Below are 19308 nucleotides of genomic sequence, written 5' to 3' on the forward strand. Positions count from 1 at the left end.
TTTTTTCTTTACCAAACCAAACGTTTTTTTATTTGAAAATGTCAAGTATATTTTTCTTAGTTGAGTATATACTAATTTAGTAAACTGATTATTTTACAGTAAAAAAAAATTATTAATAAAAAACAACTATAAACCATGAAATAAAGTTGAGAAATATAATTAACACATACACGATCATGCTAATAATTTATACCTCATCAAACAATCTCAGGATTGCACAAACCATATTATTTCGTAAAAACAGGTGATTTCTTGGAAGATATGTGGGATATTGTTTCCTATACAAACATCTTTACAAAAAATCAAATGTTATTAAATTTAAACTTATTGATATTATGTATAAGAAGCTGATATATTTTAGACATTTGAACACATACTTGATTAAATTTACTTCAACTTTTCATGTAAATAAAAATGCTAAACAAATTATTTATTCTAGCATCTTGTAAATCATAGTTCGCGCTAAACAAATACTGTGTACTAAAATTTGAGTTGTTAAAGGTTTTAAATGCTTAGATTCTATTTGTACCTTGTGGAAAAATTTTCAAATTTTTCCTCATTGTAAAGAGATGAGTTGTTCTGTAGGTATACTTGTCAATTTTTTTTATCAACTAATTTATGAACAGTTGAATTTTGACAGTTAAATTAGAGGTATCTATATGTAATATGAAGAATTGGAATTTTACATTTCCTCCACAATCTACAATAATATGTTGTATTTGTTGTGTGGATAAAGATTCGTAGCTTTTTTTGTTACTCATTACTACACTTTCAGGTTGCAAAAACCAGAATTTTAAGTTAACATGATATTAGACCAATTTTGCTTGGGTCAAATGTTTTTAAAAAAATTTCATTTTTTTGTCGTGAAATACAAATAGATTATAGAGATATCAAAATCAGACCTAACTAGTATTTATATGGTTATTCCTTTGACTAGATCATCTAATATTACTTGAACCTATTATTTATTAGTACCACAAACAATCATTAAAATGTAAAACTGAGAAAAAAATGTATCTGAAAAACCGGATCATTCACGTCACTTTCTATTGAAATCTTCATCGCAACTGCGCTGCAAAGTATTTGCATTGCATTTTATCATTTTTATGTACAGAAATTAATTTATCTTTGGAAAGTGCTATATTTGAGTCAGCTATTGCATATATATATACGCGTGACTTGGAGCACATTCAACATAATTTTCTACAAATTTAAAATGACCATATTTCTCAAAAATGTTAAATCAATTTTTTTAATTCACTAATGTGTGCATTATTTTTATAGATCATGACTTGATAAAATTTCTAATTCAATGACCAACAATCAATGATTCAATAAATGTAATAAATATTTTCGAGATTGAAAAATCAATGAAATAAAGTCATGAAATACTTTGATGCATCAATAAATTGCATCCTCATTGAACGATTATAATGTATTCGGTAAAAAATTAGTGAAATAGATTTCAACAGATTTTTCCTTTACATCTTCTTAATTAATGACTAAATGCACCGCACGTAACAGTATATGAGAGCAGGTGGCGCGAGCGTCCACTCATTAATTTTTGTTGGTCACTAATCTCACCATGAAACCAACTACATTAAACTAAAGTACACAGATATTAAAGTTCCTCGTGCACTTGAACGCATGGAAAGGAAAAAGGTCTCGATGAGCCGTCAAGGATTACTCGGGACTGGATTCGGCGGTATGTTGTTGCTGACCCTGGTGAGCCGACTGGCTATCCTCGTCCTTGACAATTTCGGCCTGCATGACCTTCGTAAGGACATTCGCGTCTTTAAGCGATATGACCTGGAGCACTTGCTGCTCTCCAGCGGCGTTGATCATCGTCATGGTTGGATGGCCCTGGATCGTCATGGTCTCGATGCTGGTCTCGCCGTTTCCCGGCTCGACCTTTGGTACCTGCACCATCGGTGTCATCACCTGCATCGTTCCGTCGCTCTGGATGTTTGCTACCATGGTCTGGTACATACTCGCCGGCACGGGTACAGTTATTACCCCCGACACCGACACCGGGTAGCCTGCAACATGCCAAATCGACGGTCGTCGTCCCTCTCTATGTTGTCTTTTTCTTTGCTCTGTGCTCCAACAGATTGATGGATATAGCTGTTTCATATAGCTTACCGGGTGCTCTTTACACAGCGTCTTACTTTCTTCTATTGTACGGAATTCTTAAGTAGCAGGCATTACAGAAGATACTTGTATACAACACGTGAACTACTAATATCGAGAGCTACGCTACTTATGGTCCAGGTGAAAATTGTTGTTTACTAAGATTCGGTTGACATTAGTTAAAACAGCACTAGTTTAAAGTTTAAGTTATTTGAATTATTATGTATTAAGTTAGGTAACAAGTAAAATTCAAAGGTAAATGCTCAAGGTACTCTCATAGTACAATCAATTAACACCAGGACATCGACAAAAAAAATCTATCGTCTTATACTTAAATTACTTAAAAATCAAAGTTTTTTTATCTTTTATAACAAAATAAAAATTATATGGAAACAATATTCATGCAACATTAACTATTAACATTGACATTTCAAGCTCGAATTGGAGATTATTACATTTAATTTATCTAAACTAGCCAACAAATACTATAATTCTATTTAAAATAATAATTTGAAATATTACAAGGGTGCAACTAGAAAATAATATACCTACTTATTTTAAGAAAAATTTAAATCATTTTATTCAATAGGAGTGGTTTTTTCGCACACCTGTTTTGACATCTAAAGAAAATAAAGCATAACACACATACATAAGAAATGAGTTTGTTCAACTATAAACTTAAAAACAAAAGTCAACTGATTTTATCTCACAACTACTAAATACTTTGAAATAAAAAAAAAAAAAAAAACGCGGTAATAAATTTTAAACAACATAAAAATTACTATTTACAGAAAATTTATTTCTTTATGTTCGAATAAAACGAAATAATTATGGTAATAAATCATAAAACGAAAGAGTGTTTTCTGCGTTATTATCATGAATGTAATCTTCATTTGATCTGTATCTGAAATACTTTTTAAGAATCCATGTTCTGACTGATACTTCTGAATTCTTGACACTTGAAATTTGGTTTTCAGCAAAATGAAATTATACGAGTTTCATCTATTGACTAACTGAATAGTTATTTGTACTATGCGCACATCATTTTTTAACATTCATAACAATAAAGTTACTAACTAAATAGTATGTACATACATATACACATAAATAAATGCTTGGTTTTCAGCAGCGAAATTAAGTTTACACTTAAAAACGAAAGTAGGTTACAATAAGGCCTATAAAAATGATAACCACACGTCAAGATTGCGTCAGTGACTTTCCATGGATTCTTAAGGTGAGATACAAAAACGAAAAATGATGTGCTAAACTACGTACTTATTGTCTCTTGTCGTTTCAAAACATACTTTTTCTTTTTTTAAACTATTTTCAATATGTACACTTTTCAAATTAGGAACGTAGAGGTTTTTGGAATTGTAACTCTACTTAAAAATATATTCATCTTAAAATTATGAAACAACAAGTGAGCTTTTTCACTTAGAAACAAATAACGCATACAACATGCAAAATAAACAAGTGTCCACAGAATCTAAGATAAGCTTGAGTTCATTGCTCAAGAAGTTCCTGACCGGCGACGGTGCAAAGCCTATAGAAAACAGTTTTACCATGTCCATCTTCGCCGGTGAGGATAATCTGACCATCCTGTCCTAGTGTTGCTTCGGTAACGTTATTTAAATCCACCGCTACACTTGTGCCGTCGGAGCTGCTCACTTCAGCAAGGGTTTGTATATCCCCTTGACTTGTATGGATCTGAAATTATGTTTTTGATTTGAGAAACATATTGTTTTCACCGTGAGAGAATTTTATAAATATAAACTTACAGTAGCAACTCCTTGTACTTGAGCTGTAGTACCATCAGGTAACGTGATAATTGGATTACCGGCATCCACATGAACTAAAGCAACCGATCCATCCGGATTGGTTATCGTTTGCAAGACAGGATATTGCGATATCTGCATAAAAAATGTCGTGATTAAAATATATTTATAATTGTTTTTAGTGCACATCAAATATTGATTATTTATGAGTAAGCACATGTAAATTAAATATACAGTTAGCAAAAAAATAAGCAGCATGTAAAACTAAAAAGTACAACAAAATTCAAATAAGGGAAACAAATGTCGCGCAGGTCTGAAAAATAAGATGAGGAAGTAAAGGGAAAAAAAAGTTTAAAAATATATATATACATATATGTATATATAAACATAATGTAGCAATGCAGAAGCATAAATGGTTTTGATGAGTAAACATGGTCATGTAAGGAGTCGTGTAAATTCTGCAAAGAAAGAAATAGTTTAAAAAACATCAATAACATAAATTTGTCAAAAGCAAAATTAAAAAATTAAAAACTAAAATTCACACAAACGAGCAAGTTATCATTGACATGTAATACAACATCAAGTTACGGGACAACTAATAAAATGAAATGAAAAAAAAAAAAAAAAAAAAAAAAAAAATAGATCTTTGGGTGGCGATCGACTTGCCCATGCGCCTCGTTCAGCTCCTTCCACTGTCACTTGAGTGGCAGTGGTAAGAGCCGTGGGTGACGCGGCAACGATTTGCGTCGGCGATGAGTTTCCCTTAGATGAACCAGTACTGCTGATGCGAACGACCCCCACCGTCTGTTGGGACTGGCTGCCCTGGCTTGTGATCGATTGTTGCGACTGCACCGACGACGGCTGCTGTATCAGTATGTTAGACTTGTCGTCTTCTTCGCTGAAGGCTGGCAACAAGTCCTCCCGTCCGTGGAATTTGTAACAGTTTATAACGATCTGCCGCAGTGCGTGCGTCCACGAAATCTGCTTGATTTAAAAAATTTTATGAAAACGAGATTAGTTAGCACCGTTGTACAACATTTAGACACAAATTATCTACGTTCCTCACACAGCAAGTAAAAACTAAGTACTACGCCACTACAAATACGGTGTTCTATACACAAACTAATCAGTGCCACAACAAGTTGAAGATTTAAAAAAAAGGATAGCGCATGATGTACCTTTTGCTTTTCATCTTCGGACCTGGCATCCATGCGAACATTAGCCCATGGCAATTCTTTGGGCCACCACGGTGGCCTCGTGCTTTCCCTGCCCCAGCCTGGTTTACCCCTTCCGGTCGAGTACTTTAGCATGAGAGGTATGAAAGCCCGCAGCTGGGCTTGAGTCATTTTTTCGACGGGCGTTGGAATGCCATCGATGATGAGTGGCGGTAACTCGTAGAGCGACGGGTCGTCTTGGGGCGGTGGAGGTGCCTGTTGTGCCAGAGCGTTCTCCAGTTCTTCCATTATCGCGGATTTCAGGTTCTTTACCACATCCTCGAGCGGCTTAGCGCCAAACACTTTGTAACAACTATTTGGTTTGCCCGGTGTTGCCACCAACACAACAGCTTGCTGGCCCACACGCGTTGCAAATTCATCTATCGTTTGCTAAAGACAAAAAAAAATTAATAAAAATTCTACCCTCAAGACCTCAGTTTCTGCAGATACGTTAAACTGAAACTCACCCTTAATTTCCTTAACAGCCTATTTTGTTGTCTCTTACGAATACTAGGATTTGTCTCAAAACTGTGCGGTCGTTTACGTTTTTTAGCCGAGGCTATGGCTGCGGCTGCTGCGACGCCAACAGGTCCTATGCATTAAACATTTTTGGAGATGAAAAAACAGGAGATCAACTCCTGCGATGATGCATGCAAACTAGAGTACACATTTCAAATCACGCATCTTGCGATACAAGAGCAAGAGCGCCAAGTGACTTCCTTTTTCTTTCTTTCGTTTAGTTTTGCTCTCACTTTACAATGATGTTTACAATCAACAAACGAGTGCGTATTGCATCATAACAATTATTTCATCAAATCTTAGCAAGCATTAATCAATGATGAATGATTGATGATTGAATCGCATGCAGGACGTAAAAAAAACAACAAATTTTTAAAATTATTTCTCAACTCTTTTCTGATTCGCATATAACACTATTCTTGAGTGTGTAAATTTTTTATAATCAAAATAAAAGTTGAAAAAAAATTTTCAAACTGCGAGACAAAAAAAAAGTGATTACAGGTGTCTTGGAGAAAACACAAATAAATAAGAACTTTTAAATTAATTTACGACATTAGTTATCAAGCAGGACTCGTTATATTTACACATTTCACACGGTGATTAAGGTTTAAATTAAAGAGCAATAACAAAACAAGCCGTATTTTATTTTATTTTTTTCACGAAAATTATATACTTTCGAAACGTGTCCTGCTTGACGTTGCATTATTAATTGATGATAAAACATAGGAAGAAAAAAAAAAGCAAACAATAGCAAAGTGAAATAAAAGAGGACGATGCGAGAATAATACGAAATATACAAAATTTTCATGTTGAAATGAAAGGAATACGATTATTAGTAAAAAAAATGTATGATTTCACCAGGAGTACGAAGTATCGAGTCCAAGCTGCAGCTTATTTCAAATAGTACAGGAATGAAAACCACGACGACACGAAAAATATTCGAATAATGAAATATCAGCATTATTTTTACCAATCGTCATTAATGATTATGCTTTGAAATCATCAACAGGTTCTCACTACGTATATATTAGCTTCAGGCGCGACAAAGAACCTGCATGTCTGAGGCATATTGTACCATAAAAAAAAAAAGAGAGAAACTCGCGAGCATTGGCAAAAATCGCGTGAAAAGAGATGCGAAAAAAAAAAAAAAAAAAAAAACAATGAGGACCGAAATCAAAATGAGAAGGGCAGGGGGGAGGTTGTGGGATCACAACCGGCAAGTCCCACGGCGATGCGGCGGCACAGCAGCATCAGTATTAATCACAGGCATCAGCAGCGGCAGCAGAAGGCGCGGGAGGGAGACGGACGGCGGTAGATATGGGAGTCGAAAAAGCAAAAAAATGGAAATCACCATTAGCGTGTTTGATTTGCCAACCTGCAGCGGCGAGCTGGGCCGTGACGTCGTCTTCCATGGCCGAGGTGAGTATGTCGCCGTCCTCGAAGGCCTCGGACTCACTGGACGGATCGTCGTCGTCCTCGTCGCTCATCCTGCCGTCCGTCCTGTCGGACTCGGCGTTCGTCAACGAGTTCATCGTGTCCTCGTAGATGAGGGCCGACGCGCTCGGCACCACCTGCTCTTGCTCAGAGCACGGCTGGTGGTTGTCCTCTTCTTCCTTGACGGCGAGAAGCTCGCCGCCCTCTTCGACCGCCGAAGACAGTTTTACTGCTGCGCTTCACTTGTTGCGACGACTAAGTACGATGCCAAAGGGGAAGATGGATCACGAGTATCACTCCGAGCTTCTTTGCCTCTATCCTCTCTTTCTTTTTTGTGTGCTTTTTGTCATAAAACTGTATTTTTGGCTTCTCTGCGTGATTTTTTCTTGATTCTCTTTTTGTTGTTCTTGTCCTTCACATTACCTTGAACTGGCGCCGATGGTGCTACTGCTCTGCTACTGGGACATAATAAAAAATTATCTACCCTTAAACATATATATGTACAATTACAGAAATCGGTGTCTCATTGTGCACACCGATCGAACTCTCTTGTTTGAACTTTTTCGTATATACCGATTTTTACCGATCTTTCGTTTTGTCGTTCGTCTTTCTATAGACACGACGACTGTTCCACAAGCGAGCTTTGTTTATTTACCAAAGAAAAAAAATGTAAGCACGCGGGAAACGTCTGTTTTTTAATGTGAAATAAATTTCAAACCCGATCTAATACATGATACATTATGTAAGTTTCCGTTTCAACTATAGAGTAAGATTCACCTAACTTTATTACAATACCGTAGAACCTCGTAATTTTTTGTCATTAAATATTTTTTTCATCCCACTTTATTTAATATGCATATATTGATTGTGAAAATTAACATAATTTAGGATTTTTCGCTCCTTCGATGAACGCGCCAGTTGTACGTAGGCATAATTATATTAAAAAACGTGTTATTTGAAACAAAGTTAATAATCGAAATATCGGTAAAGACGTAGAATTACAAAACAGTTTAATAATCCTGTACAAGCACTGCGATGATTTTACACGAAACAAGTATACCTAAAATATTTCCCAATGCACAATTATGCATGGGGTGTATACCTAAACTTCAACTTCACCCCAAAAGATCGGGGATCGGCATAGCATTGGAACGATCGCACACAAAACTCGTGCATATATAACACAAAGTTATTGATTTTTGTACATTTGTCCGTGCAGTTGGAACTCGAGCGAGTAGAGGGAGGAGGGGGACCCTTAGCTCGCGTCATTCGCTTTTTAAAGGGCACGCACTTCCGCACGGGGTGTTGTGCATGCCGTACACATACATGAATAATACCCGAGAAAGACGCACACGCGGCAATTTGAACAACAGCCCCGTCGCCGGTTGCACCCCCTTAACGTATACGCCGGCAGTGGCTCCTCTATCCCCCTAAAACCCTGTGTACAACGCTTCTCTCTATATACATAATACGTGTATACTAGAGACTCCCCCCCATCAGCAGTTTACTTCTACTGCGTATTTTATTTTTCCATCATAAGTTTACACGCTCAGCTGTCTCGTCGCATATCTAACGCTCACGCGCGTATATTATACGTCTCAACACCCTACACAGGTAATACCTATGAGTGTATACGGGGATGACTTATCGCCCTGCATGCCTTTCTCTCTCATTTTTTTTTCATAACTCGCTACAAAACATTATTTATAAAACAATAAAAAAATAAAGTAAAATAAAACAATCGATCTATGAAAATGATGAGCAATGAAACGTTTGGGCAATCCTCCGGCACATTATTAATATTCTGTTCGCAACGGAAATTTCGGATGACCATTGGAGAAAGATAAAGACGCGTCGATCGAAGTAATTGAGCGTGTATAATATAGGTATAAGCGAACAGCACAGAGGAGAAAGCAAAGAAACGAAAAGACGAAGGGGATGAGGGAAATCGGAGGGACGGATGAAAACACAACGTATATATACGTTGACGCATGTCAAACGCACCCCTCCTGACAGCTCCTCGAGATAAGAAAGGGGGTAATGTATTCGATCCCACTTTCGTTTTTTTCATCCTCCGATTTTGTACGCAGGGGTTTTTCGCCGTGGTCTAATTTTCCAACGATCAGGGTGTTGGTAATAAATGCATTAGTCGAGGGCAAGGTACACGTTATCGCCAGAGCTCCCACGGATCCGTGTGGTTGTATCATCTTTGAAAATCAATACCCCCGGCTTTGGGGGGATGAAGCTGTACCTACAGCGACGTAGCGGCTTTTACCCAAAGATGTTCAGACTGCCCACATGCATACACACGACACACCACGAAGTATAGAAAAATAGGGTTTCCAAGGGAGTTGTTCCACGGAGCAACGATGATTGTACATTTATATGCACAATGTTGTGTGTGCATACTACCCTATGATACATATAGATATAGCGGGCAAGGTTGCGCAACCGTCGGACCAAACGTTGGCCTCGTTCCCCTCTTTCTCCGACAAGGGTGGCGGACGACGGCTTACGCGAAATCCACGAAACAGCCACCGTACGATTCGTGCTATTTATACACATCACAAGAGAGCAGGAAGCATGGGGAAAATAAGGGGCACGTTGGACACGCGCGTCAATTATGTCGTGGCGGATGCGCGCATGTGATTAAAAGTGCGAGAGCTTTGCAGACACAGGGGGTGGAGCAACAACGCAACGGTGGGTTTCACGTGGTGGTGGTGATAACAAGACGACGGGGGCGCATCACAACACCGATTGTATACTTGTGGATAAACGGAATGCGTACGCAGTTGGAGGTGTATAGGGGGCGTCCTGGGGGAGCACACGCGCTCGTGTCATCGTCGTCGGTTCGCGCACCACGAGGAACAACCGTACACGAGGAGAGAGACACATGCCCCAGCATCAGCGGAGCATCATGACACACCACGCCCCATCGGCGCGTATCAGCGGCGCTCTGGCCCGTGTAGTGCTCGCGCGGCTGCGTCGCGACCGCGAAAACACACTCACTCGACAAAATATATCAGCAGAGAGCCATAGGCACGTTTGGCTCTCTTGTGCACAGGCGCGTCTTCTTCGCGGCGGCAGGCTATACCTACGTAATATACTTTTGTGTGCATATCCTAAGCGGAGAGCCGGCCAGCTAGCGCGCGCAACACACGACCAGCCTCGTGCAGTGCGCGCTGATATGGGCTGGCGGGGGGCCGTCGCCGCGAAAATTTGACTCGGACACCGTCTAGTACACTCTTGAGAAAACTAAGTACCGACCGGGGGGGGGGGGGTGAAAAAAAAGTCGCACTAACCTGGTCGACGACAACGGCGGCCACTGTTGCGGCTGACGTGCCGGATAACCGGGGCCGCATCCGTGGCCTCTTGGCTGGTGCTACTGCTGGCTCCTCGGCGACGATGACGCTCGGGATGCCGCAAGCCATCGTCGCGCCGGATAGGTGCTGCTATCAACACCCGCGCAGCAGCAACAAACGGCAGCCGAGGAGCTAGAGACACTTGCTCCCTGTGGCTCACTGGGGGCTCACTGCCGTCGCAGGGAGCAGCGAACGCGCGTTCACGGAATAACGTGTCGCGTATATATATATACACGTACACGCGCGTGCACCACTATAGGAGCGGAGCAGAAGCCAGCAACCAGCAGCGGTTCTCCGTCGATCGAATATCTCTCTCTCGTTTTCTCTACCGCGAATAGCATTGGAGATAACCATACTGTGTGTGTGTGTGTGTGTGTCGGGGTGCCCAACCGGGAGCCACGGAGACTCGTGTGTTATCGATCGCGCGAGAGCTCTCCGCCACCCGACCAAGAGGGGCTGACTAACGCCGCGATGTTCCCACACACACATACATTTTAACCACCATCCCTCTCTGACGCTGCAGCCCTATCAGACACCTCTTCTCGGGCATTATGTACCTACCCTGCCCCCGTTGTGGAGCGGCTCGACTCGACCTCCACGCCGGGTTCTCCAGAGCTTTTATTATTATTTCAACGGGAGTGATGCGCTCGGTTATACTTACTCTTATGTTGGAACCACGGATGTACGTGGCTGTATAGCTTTCGAATTTATTGATTAGTCGGAATCGACAGAAACGAAGGGGGAGAAATATATACATAAGTGGGGAACTACTGTATGTACCCGATTTTGTCTGATCGAAGCTATATGTGTATATTTCAAGTCTACAATACATATAGTTGCGGGGAGTCTGATTAATTAGGTTTATCATAACTGCACCTGCTCACATGCTGCTTCGGGTACGAGTCAACGACATGTTGACAACATCATAGGGAAAGAAAATGCAAGATTATTTTGATATTTCGTTCAACGCGTTAGTTTTTGTTCTACTCCAAAATACTATATGGATCACAAAAGGCCGCGGGTTAACAGCGTTACCGGTTACTTAACGACAACCCGATACGATAAAACTTTGACAACGATCATTAGAGCATTACAGATTAGTTTTTATTGTTCTTGGAAAAGTAAGTCACCTATTGGGTACGAGGCTCGATATTGTTATCATAATAGCGCGCTTACGAATATTTTCTAAAAAGTGAGAACAATTAAGATATAATTAGTTACGTTTCATTCACGCGATCAAGTTCATTTGAAACGTGATATCGTTAATTGAAAAAAAAACAACAACAACTTATTCTTAAGAGCTTGTAGCTATAGCAGAGTGTATTATTTATATGCTAGCACGCAAAAATACTTATTATGTACATGCATACAATGGGCACACACGCAGAGCGATGGGTCAGTCCCCCCAGGTGCAGCGCTCTGCTGATGATGCTTTCGTAACAGACGTGTAGATCACGTAGGTATAATTTGCACATGAGCGCAAACGTTATGTATAGGAGTCAGATGTACATGCATAATGACAACATCGTGGCACGTGGTGCGGTTCAAAAAGTTACGCAGCAGAGCGCCCACTTGGAGGCAGCGCGCGGGCTCTTCTTTCTCTCTCTTTCGTTTGGTTTTGGCCTTCCTCGACGACTGCTGTCGCCCGCCATGTTAGCCAACGCCATTCGGGACAACAGGACCAGCCACGTAACCCAGGGTACGAGCTCCCAGGCGACGATCGGCTCAGAGAATCGTTGGTTCGGAATTGACAGGGGATGCCGCGATTTCGAATGCGCTCGGTCGCGGTGGCGGGCCCATCGAGAGACCCACGGGGCAGGCGCAGGCTGCGCGCGGCACACGACACGGCCATCTTGAAGCCTGCGCGATCGCGTTCAGGCCCAGCAGACGATGCTGAGTACCACAACAGATCGCGCATACGTAATACATAAACACGGGTAAGTATATACATATTGCGTGGGTAATGCACGCCGTTGCACATACGCAGGTGGATACGCGGTGCGGGTGAACGCGAACAACACACCTCGCACGCACGCAACGATCCTCGTGCGCAGCTTTCTCTGGGCACGCGCGCGCGCAACACTCGGGAGACAGCACAGTAGTTGACAACACACACGGTACTCGCGGGGAGGTTCGCACGACCCCGCGCTAGTGTACTGGGCTACCTTGCTACGTGTACTCACCGTCTCTATGCTCAGCTCCAGCTCAACTCGACGATAACGCCGTCTCGTCTTTTTCGCGTGGACGATGCACCGATGACTGCCCTGCTCGTTGCTCCTCTCGCACCTATACGGTAGACTGCTTTCTGACGAGCTAATGGCCTCGCTTCTTTCTTTCCTCGTCGTTCTCGCTCCTCTTCGCCGGGCTGCACGGCAACTTGCCTTCCTGATGTCGATTCAATGGTACAACCTTCATGTATACATATATCACGTAGAGGTATATACACCGATGTTCTAAACGTACTTTATTGCCGACTGTTACGAGCAGTCGGCCGTTTTCAGGATATGAAGTGTATAGTATAATGAATGATTGTACACTTCACGCACATATAGAATACTTACAACATGTTTTGAGTCACACATAATATTTTTCGGAGAGAAAAGAAAGAGACAGACTCGAATTGATGCAAGTGGACAAGTTGTTGAACCGATTTACCCCTGGATTTGCCGTAAACCATTGGTCAACGGTATTTCACAGCCACCTATTGGACCATCGGTCGTCCAATAACTCGCTTTCGGGGGAAGCCCGCGAACTTTCGTTTCAATTTTAACGGGTACTTTGCTATTCTTTTTGACTTGCCCATACTTGTCTCGTTTCATAATAGAAAATTCTAAAGCAACGTCAGGTAACTTTTGAATGTCTCTGAATAACAAAAAATTTCACATGTAGTATGGGTGTGAATTAAAAATCAAGTTCTTAGATAAGCGTTTAAAAAAGATCATTCTTTGTTTTAAAATTGCAAGATTTTACTTTTTTATCCGAGAATCAATAAGTTGGTACATTTTTGCGTGTATTTACACGGTTATAGGAATTTACCTTATCAATTAACGTTTAGAGTTGTGTTAAAGTAATTCGAATAATATTGCAAAACGCAAATGCAAAGCAGAGAGAGCACTCGGTAAAGAATTAAAACCTATACTCTCCGGATAAGTTCTGAGCAAATACTCATTATATCAATGACAACTTAAAAAACAAGATTAATTTCTGTTTTGATGTTTGAGCTGTATTATAAACAGCTGTTGTATTACTTTTAAACAGGAATCTGTCTTACCAATAAGTTTTTTAGTGTAAACACCGCAAAATACGAATTACACGACAAACTAAAAAGTTTTACGATGAAACACGATGTCTTTCAGACTACAAACTTTTGAGATTACCATTAAAATACTTATTTACTCGTAACTTTACGTGATAATAGGGTGTAAACCATCATTTAGTGCCTTTGTATTTACATTCATGGTTTTCATTTAAATAAAAGTAAAATAATTTAAAGAGTATTGTTTTGATAAAATAAATTTCTATTTTAGGATTGAATCCCCTTCTTTGTAACATATAAATGTAAGTAAAATGTTGACATGGAAATAATTTGAAATTTTGGCGGGTCTTAGTGAACCTATCGCAGGTTTGGTTAGATTCTTTGTTTTGATTTCGAATAGAGTGATTTAGTCTGTTTTTTTGGGCGTTGGGGTAAACAAAATCTCGAAAGATTCAATATTTTAAAGGTTTGTTAGATATTTTAAATGTTGCAAAAATAATATACTCTACCTGAGCTTTTGATTTATTCATCCAGTTTCACCTATTACACGATTATCAAAACAATAAAAATAGCTAAACCTAACCTCTTTGAATGTTGTAGTCAGTTTTTATCGATTTTGACACTTTAAAACGATTGATTCTGTAAATCACAACAATTCTAAATCACCGTGATGAACAAAAGTTGATTGATCTATTTTTGTAGGAAACAATCGGCAATTGTTACAAAGTATTCTGATATCGCAATCTTGGGTAATAACAACAGACAGCCAGTATACATATGTATTTTATTAAACTAAAAATTCTGTAATTTTATCATGTGAGATCCATTTTATCATTGTGACACATCCCTATTTCAAAATTTATAAACAATTTGTTGCACGAACTATTTACAGTCGTTTTTTTTATGTCAATAGTACATACATGAAAAAATATTTAGATTGTATATAATCAAACACTATGGTTGATCCAACAAAATTAAAGAATAATAGTAATATATTTAATAGTAATAATAATAAAAATGTGTAAAACAGCTTTACATATCACATCTCTGGTGGGGTACAATCCACAATTCAACCACTCTTACAACTTTTCTTTGTTGCAGTAACAAGCTATAACCAAACACTAACAGATAATTTTTTTTTTTTTTCGAGTTTCAAAATAATACTGAACATAATTTCATGACTGAAACTGCTAAATGCAGCTTTTTTTACATCAAGAGATAATCACTGAATCATATACTTTGATACCGCAACAGAATACAATTAAGTCTCTCAAGCCCATGGTTTGTTTTTATTGCACAATCTTCCAAACCATCCCGGTTCACAAAGGCATGTGTTGTCTGGCTGGCATGTGCCGTTTCTGCAAGGTTTTGTACACGCTGAACGTTGTGGTGAGCGTCTCCCGATTTCACAATGATCCCCTTTGAAGCCAGTTGGACATCTGCATATATTATTCCCCTTACACTTTCCTCCATTCAAACAAGGGATCACACATTTAGCTGTAAAATATTCCATCGATTGAATTTTTTTTTTCCCTATATGACGGATATGTTTATAGTATCTCACTTACAAAATTCACATCTCAACCCAAAGAATCCTTTTGGACATTCGCATGTGTCTTTCTGCACACATTTTCCTCCATTCAAACACTTCTCAGTGCATATACCTGAAAATCCATCATGTATTATTATTTTTTGTTTCAGAGAATCTTGCTGTAACTGTAAAAATGTTTAAAATTAGTTGTGGAAGTATCAGATTTATTTCTACAAATTCAGCAGCTCCTTTAAGAACTAAAAAAGGAAGATTGTTGGATTCCGTGATCAGAGTAGATCATGCTGGGGAATATGGAGCAGATAGAATATACGCTGGGCAAATGGCTGTTTTAGGTAGTCAATTTACTTTGAAAATCAAATATTCGTTTAGCTTGAACATGTTATAAATGCATTTTAGGAAAAACGTCATCGGGCCCAACTATTCAGCATATGTGGGACCAAGAAAAAGTTCACAGAGAAAAATTTGAACAGTTAATAAAAAAGCACGGAGTTAGACCGACGGCACTACTTCCAATTTGGAACATAGCCGGCTTTGTACTAGGTGCTGGCACTGCGTTATTAGGACAAAAGGCAGCAATGGCTTGTACCGTAGCTGTTGAAGATGTTATAGTCGAACATTACAACGACCAACTGAGGTCACTGGTAGAAATAAGTGATGAAAATGACAAAGAAATTCTCGAAACGATAAAAAAATTTCGTGACGAAGAACAGGAACATCACGACACAGGATTGGAACACGGAGCTGAGCAAGCTCCCTTCTACAATGCTCTTACAAACGTCATAAAGGTTGGTTGCAAAGCTGCTATTGCGGTGTCTAAAGTTATTTAAACGCACGTTGAGTATTAGTATTTAACAACAGTAGACTTTGTTGTTCTTGGAAAAAATTTTATCCAATCCCACACAATCAGTATTTCGTTCTATGCTAATTTGTCAATAATTGCGTAAAATTTTTCACCATCACGACAAAGTACTTTAGTCATATTTTTCTACGTTTTTGTTTTTTCGATAAATGGTATATCTATACAGTAAGGTATTGTTGATTTTATGTAAATAAACAAAACAAAAAAAAAAAAAAAAAGAGTGAGAATTTGCGCAGAGGATTGATTTTTATTGCAAGTTGAACGTACCTCCTTCGCAATAGGGCCCCTGAAATCCTGGAGGGCACGAGCAAACTCCGGGGGCCGTGCAGTTTCCTTCGTTCAAACATTTTGGATAGCACAGTGCTTTTTTGCAATGCGGCGGACCCAAGTACCCATCGGGGCACGGTCCCGGATTAGGTTCTGCAAAATGTAACATAAAAATTAGTGTAAAATCACACCGGCAAATGCTCTACATTACACCGAATAAAAAGTAAATGTCAATTTATAGAATCACGTTGCGACGGTTTACTTTACTCGGTGTAGTTAGATCATCGGATGACATTTCTCAATTCATCAGATCAAATTATCAGCGTAAACTCGATAATTTGGCAAAAGCAATGCGTTACGTACAACGTTGAATCGGCAAATCACCGAATTTTCGCAACATGTACGTACGCAATCGAGTAAATAAGAAAGAGAGAAAAGTGAGGAAGAAAGCCAATCGAAAAGCAATCACGCATGCACGAAGCATCGGAACAACACAATCATAAAAAAGAGAAGAGAGAGAGAGAGAGAGACGAATGTATTCTTTTTTTGTTTTTATTCTTTTTCTTATAAGAAAGTATGTACTGGCGATACGGAACTGTATGTGTGAGTGCAGGAGAGTAGTTGGTGGTCGTGGGCGCGACTGACGCACTCACCGCGCATGGCGCATTCTTTTCTCAGGCTGAGCCGCAAGGGCGTCCCGTTCAGTGGCTTGTTCTTGCGGGTCTCGATCAGCAAACCGATCCCGAACTGCGCTATTCCCGATATGTTTCCAGAGCACGGCAACAGTATGCTGAATTCTGCAAAATCAAACCGACAATCATGTTTCTCCTCACTATACTTTGGCAACGCACATTTTTGAGCTTCAATGAATCGGTATTGATCGCGCAATTTCTATTCTTATCTCGAGCGCAATAGTGTTTCCTCGAAGCCTTTCCAGCCCGGTGTTTACGCGGAAATGTGTGTACTTACCTCACGTCGCGCGGTTTGTTTGCATTACCGAAATAAACGACTTGCTGGAACTAGTTGAACGAAACGGGGGAAAGCTCATTGCTTCATTCATAAATATTTACCGATTTTCGTGGCTATTGTATATTCTCAAGTCAAAGCATGGATTATTATAAAATATTGATATCTTACAATTGGCGGTGCGAGGATAATTATTATAGCTTACCCTTTTGGCGCTTGGGCACGCGGCCCTGCTTCTTTATCGTGATGGAGGGTGTTTTGAGGATGGACTCGTCAAAGGACTTGAGTAGGAAGAAATCGTAGTAATACTTTTTGACGCCCGACTTCCACGTGAAGTTCACGTAGGACATTTCGTTGGGGATGACCGGCAACTTGCTCTCAAAATCGGGATCCAGGAGGTACGGCACCACTCGGCCCTCGTCGATTGCGTAGATTTCCATTTCCATACCTTGAAACGTAAAAATTTATTTGATTTCAGTTTATTTTACTCTATTTGCAAAGCCACCTTCATAAATCTGTTTTTTGTTTAACTCGAGTATGTGTGTGGGAAAAACTGCTTTCTTATAAGTATTTTAATCATTTATTTACACTACTTGACAATTACGCTATCGAAATTCACGATTTTTTTTCCTCTATAATTAATAAAAAATTACGCTTTTTTTATACTTTTTAAAAGTACGTTACTAAACGTTTGTGTGATACTTAAAACTTTGTAAAGGATCAAAAAGCTTTTTTTGCATCTCGAAAAATTAAAATTGGTTGAATTACAGGTTAGCAAAAATGTTATTGAATGGCGCACTTACTCAATAAATACAAAACTACAATTTAAAAATAAAAAATTAATTGTAAAAAAAAAAAAAAAAAAAAAAAGTAGTTTTAATCATTTAGTACCAATAAAGCCTCAATTAAAACCACAAAACTAAGCCTGTTTACATCAACATTGTTCTAGAAAACCCTGAGATTAATCCAACATACGTTTTAGCGTACATTCCAAAAATTTTCAATAAAATTTTATCTCAAGTTAATCTTTATGATTTGCAGGTAAAAATAACTTAAAAAAAAAAAAAAAACTTTTCATTGTTAACTATAATTGAAGACCGAAGTCAACAAAAATAATGTCGATCGAGTCGTGATTATGGTAATTTCCACGGACAACCCGATCGAACCCGAGTAATGCACGTCAACAAAAACATCGTCGTTCGACCATTCGTCCCCTGAGAAATCACTCCTCCCACGAGAAAGCAGAATGACACACGTGCCATGAACATGATTTCCTCAAATAGTAAATAAAAAATAAAAAAAATAATATGATTCATCTGGAGGGTGACGAAAGAAGGAAGGAAGGAAGTAAAATTTCTCTCACCACTGAACATTTTAATCTGCTGGCGGTCGATCCAGAGGGTCATGTCGCCCTCGGGTTTGTGTCCACCGCCCTGACCGCGCCGGTGCTTGGCCGCACACCAGCGGCCCGGCTCGAGCAAAACGAGCAAGAGTAGCGCCGCCGAGGCCAGGACCGGCCCAGCCCGCCGCCGCATATTATATTTCCAGCCCGAGATTTCTCTCTCCCGGGAAACAGTACAACTCGGGTATTTTTACAGGTACACCAGGTGTATATATATACGTGTGTGTATGTGTTTACGGGTATATGTAAGCCGGTATCCTCTCACCCGACGATGTACACCTTTTCTCACGCTCAATTTATCTGTGTATCCCTGCGAAGACAAACCTTATTAACCAATGATATTCGGCTGTTGCCGATTTTTCACGCCGCCGAGTCTTACCGATCTATCGACCGGCCCCTGGTTTTTCTTTTTTTTTTTTTTTTTTTTTTTTTTTTTTTTTTTTTTTTTCCTACTCTCTATATTTTAAAAACAAACAGTGTACTCTCTTGTTATCTCAAAAATCCCGAGGAAAACTTGAAAAACACTACAGATTTCACGACGATCTTATTGGAAATCGGTACGCGGCTGATGG

At 39.5% G+C, this 19308-nt stretch overlaps 3 protein-coding genes across 14 annotated transcripts; 1 reads left to right on the top strand and 2 right to left on the bottom strand.

The window, feature by feature from the left end:
* Nucleotides 1-927: 927 nt before the first annotated feature.
* ewg (DNA-binding protein Ewg) lies at nt 928-13041 on the bottom strand. Of its 9 annotated transcripts, none has more exons than XM_089591158.1 (8): nt 12618-13041; nt 7014-7527; nt 5587-5711; nt 5084-5509; nt 4572-4886; nt 3909-4040; nt 3693-3837; nt 928-2039 (listed from the first exon to the last, which is right to left on the bottom strand). In XM_089591158.1, the coding sequence occupies exons 2-8, from the start codon at nt 7168-7170 to the stop codon at nt 1684-1686; spliced, it is 1656 nt and encodes a 551-aa protein (XP_089447284.1). In that variant the 5' UTR covers nt 7171-7527; nt 12618-13041; the 3' UTR covers nt 928-1683. The 9 variants fall into 9 exon arrangements, with proteins under 9 accessions (XP_089447284.1, XP_089447283.1, XP_089447281.1 ...); XM_089591157.1 differs by having other exon boundaries at nt 4572-4889; XM_089591155.1 differs by having other exon boundaries at nt 6990-7527.
* Coq7 (ubiquinone biosynthesis protein COQ7, mitochondrial) lies at nt 12967-16319 on the top strand. 2 transcript variants are annotated; one of them, XM_089591164.1, is made up of 3 exons: nt 12967-13207; nt 15392-15574; nt 15639-16319. In XM_089591164.1, exons 2-3 carry the CDS (start codon nt 15415-15417, stop codon nt 16067-16069), a joined length of 591 nt encoding a protein of 196 aa, XP_089447290.1. In that variant the 5' UTR covers nt 12967-13207; nt 15392-15414; the 3' UTR covers nt 16070-16319. The 2 variants fall into 2 exon arrangements, with proteins under 2 accessions (XP_089447290.1, XP_014218403.1); XM_014362917.2 differs by lacking the exon at nt 12967-13207 and adding an exon at nt 14092-14156.
* On the bottom strand, nt 14458-19147 carry shf (WNT inhibitory factor 1). Of its 3 annotated transcripts, XM_089591161.1 has the most exons (7): nt 19116-19147; nt 18698-19046; nt 17540-17782; nt 16965-17165; nt 16369-16521; nt 15259-15354; nt 14458-15187 (listed from the first exon to the last, which is right to left on the bottom strand). In XM_089591161.1, exons 2-7 carry the CDS (start codon nt 18867-18869, stop codon nt 14961-14963), a joined length of 1092 nt encoding a protein of 363 aa, XP_089447287.1. In that variant the 5' UTR covers nt 18870-19046; nt 19116-19147; the 3' UTR covers nt 14458-14960. The 3 variants fall into 3 exon arrangements, with proteins under 3 accessions (XP_089447287.1, XP_014218402.2, XP_023245367.2); XM_014362916.2 differs by having other exon boundaries at nt 17022-17165; nt 18698-19141; XM_023389599.2 differs by having other exon boundaries at nt 18698-19141.
* Between the last annotated feature and the right edge of the window lie 161 nt (nt 19148-19308).

The sequence above is a fragment of the Copidosoma floridanum genome, unplaced genomic scaffold (assembly GCF_036245765.1).
Source record: "Copidosoma floridanum isolate Cflo_tuat_1 unplaced genomic scaffold, Cflo_Japanese_pri ptg000013l, whole genome shotgun sequence".
NCBI classification, from domain to species: Eukaryota; Metazoa; Arthropoda; class Insecta; order Hymenoptera; family Encyrtidae; genus Copidosoma; species Copidosoma floridanum.

Bases quoted from the DNA above. Each gene is read 5' to 3' on its own strand.
- shf (XM_089591161.1), bottom strand. From the start codon at position 18,869: ATGCGGCGGCGGGCTGGGCCGGTCCTGGCCTCGGCGGCGCTACTCTTG. The intron at 16,522-16,964 runs GTTCCGTATCGC...TACATTTTGCAG, and splicing joins CTCCTGCACTCACACATACA to AACCTAATCCGGGACCGTGC. The intron at 15,355-16,368 runs GTACGTTCAACT...ATGGATTTTCAG, and splicing joins GGGGCCCTATTGCGAAGGAG to GTATATGCACTGAGAAGTGT.
- ewg (XM_089591156.1), bottom strand. From the start codon at position 7,170: ATGAACTCGTTGACGAACGCCGAGTCCGACAGGACGGACGGCAGGATG. The intron at 4,890-5,074 runs GCGCTATCCTTT...TTTTAAATCAAG, and splicing joins AAAAGCAAAAGGTACATCAT to CAGATTTCGTGGACGCACGC. The intron at 3,838-3,908 runs GTAAGTTTATAT...ACATAATTTCAG, and splicing joins AAGTACAAGGAGTTGCTACT to ATCCATACAAGTCAAGGGGA.
- Coq7 (XM_089591164.1), top strand. From the start codon at position 15,415: ATGTTTAAAATTAGTTGTGGAAGTATCAGATTTATTTCTACAAATTCA. The intron at 15,575-15,638 runs GTAGTCAATTTA...AATGCATTTTAG, and splicing joins TGGGCAAATGGCTGTTTTAG to GAAAAACGTCATCGGGCCCA.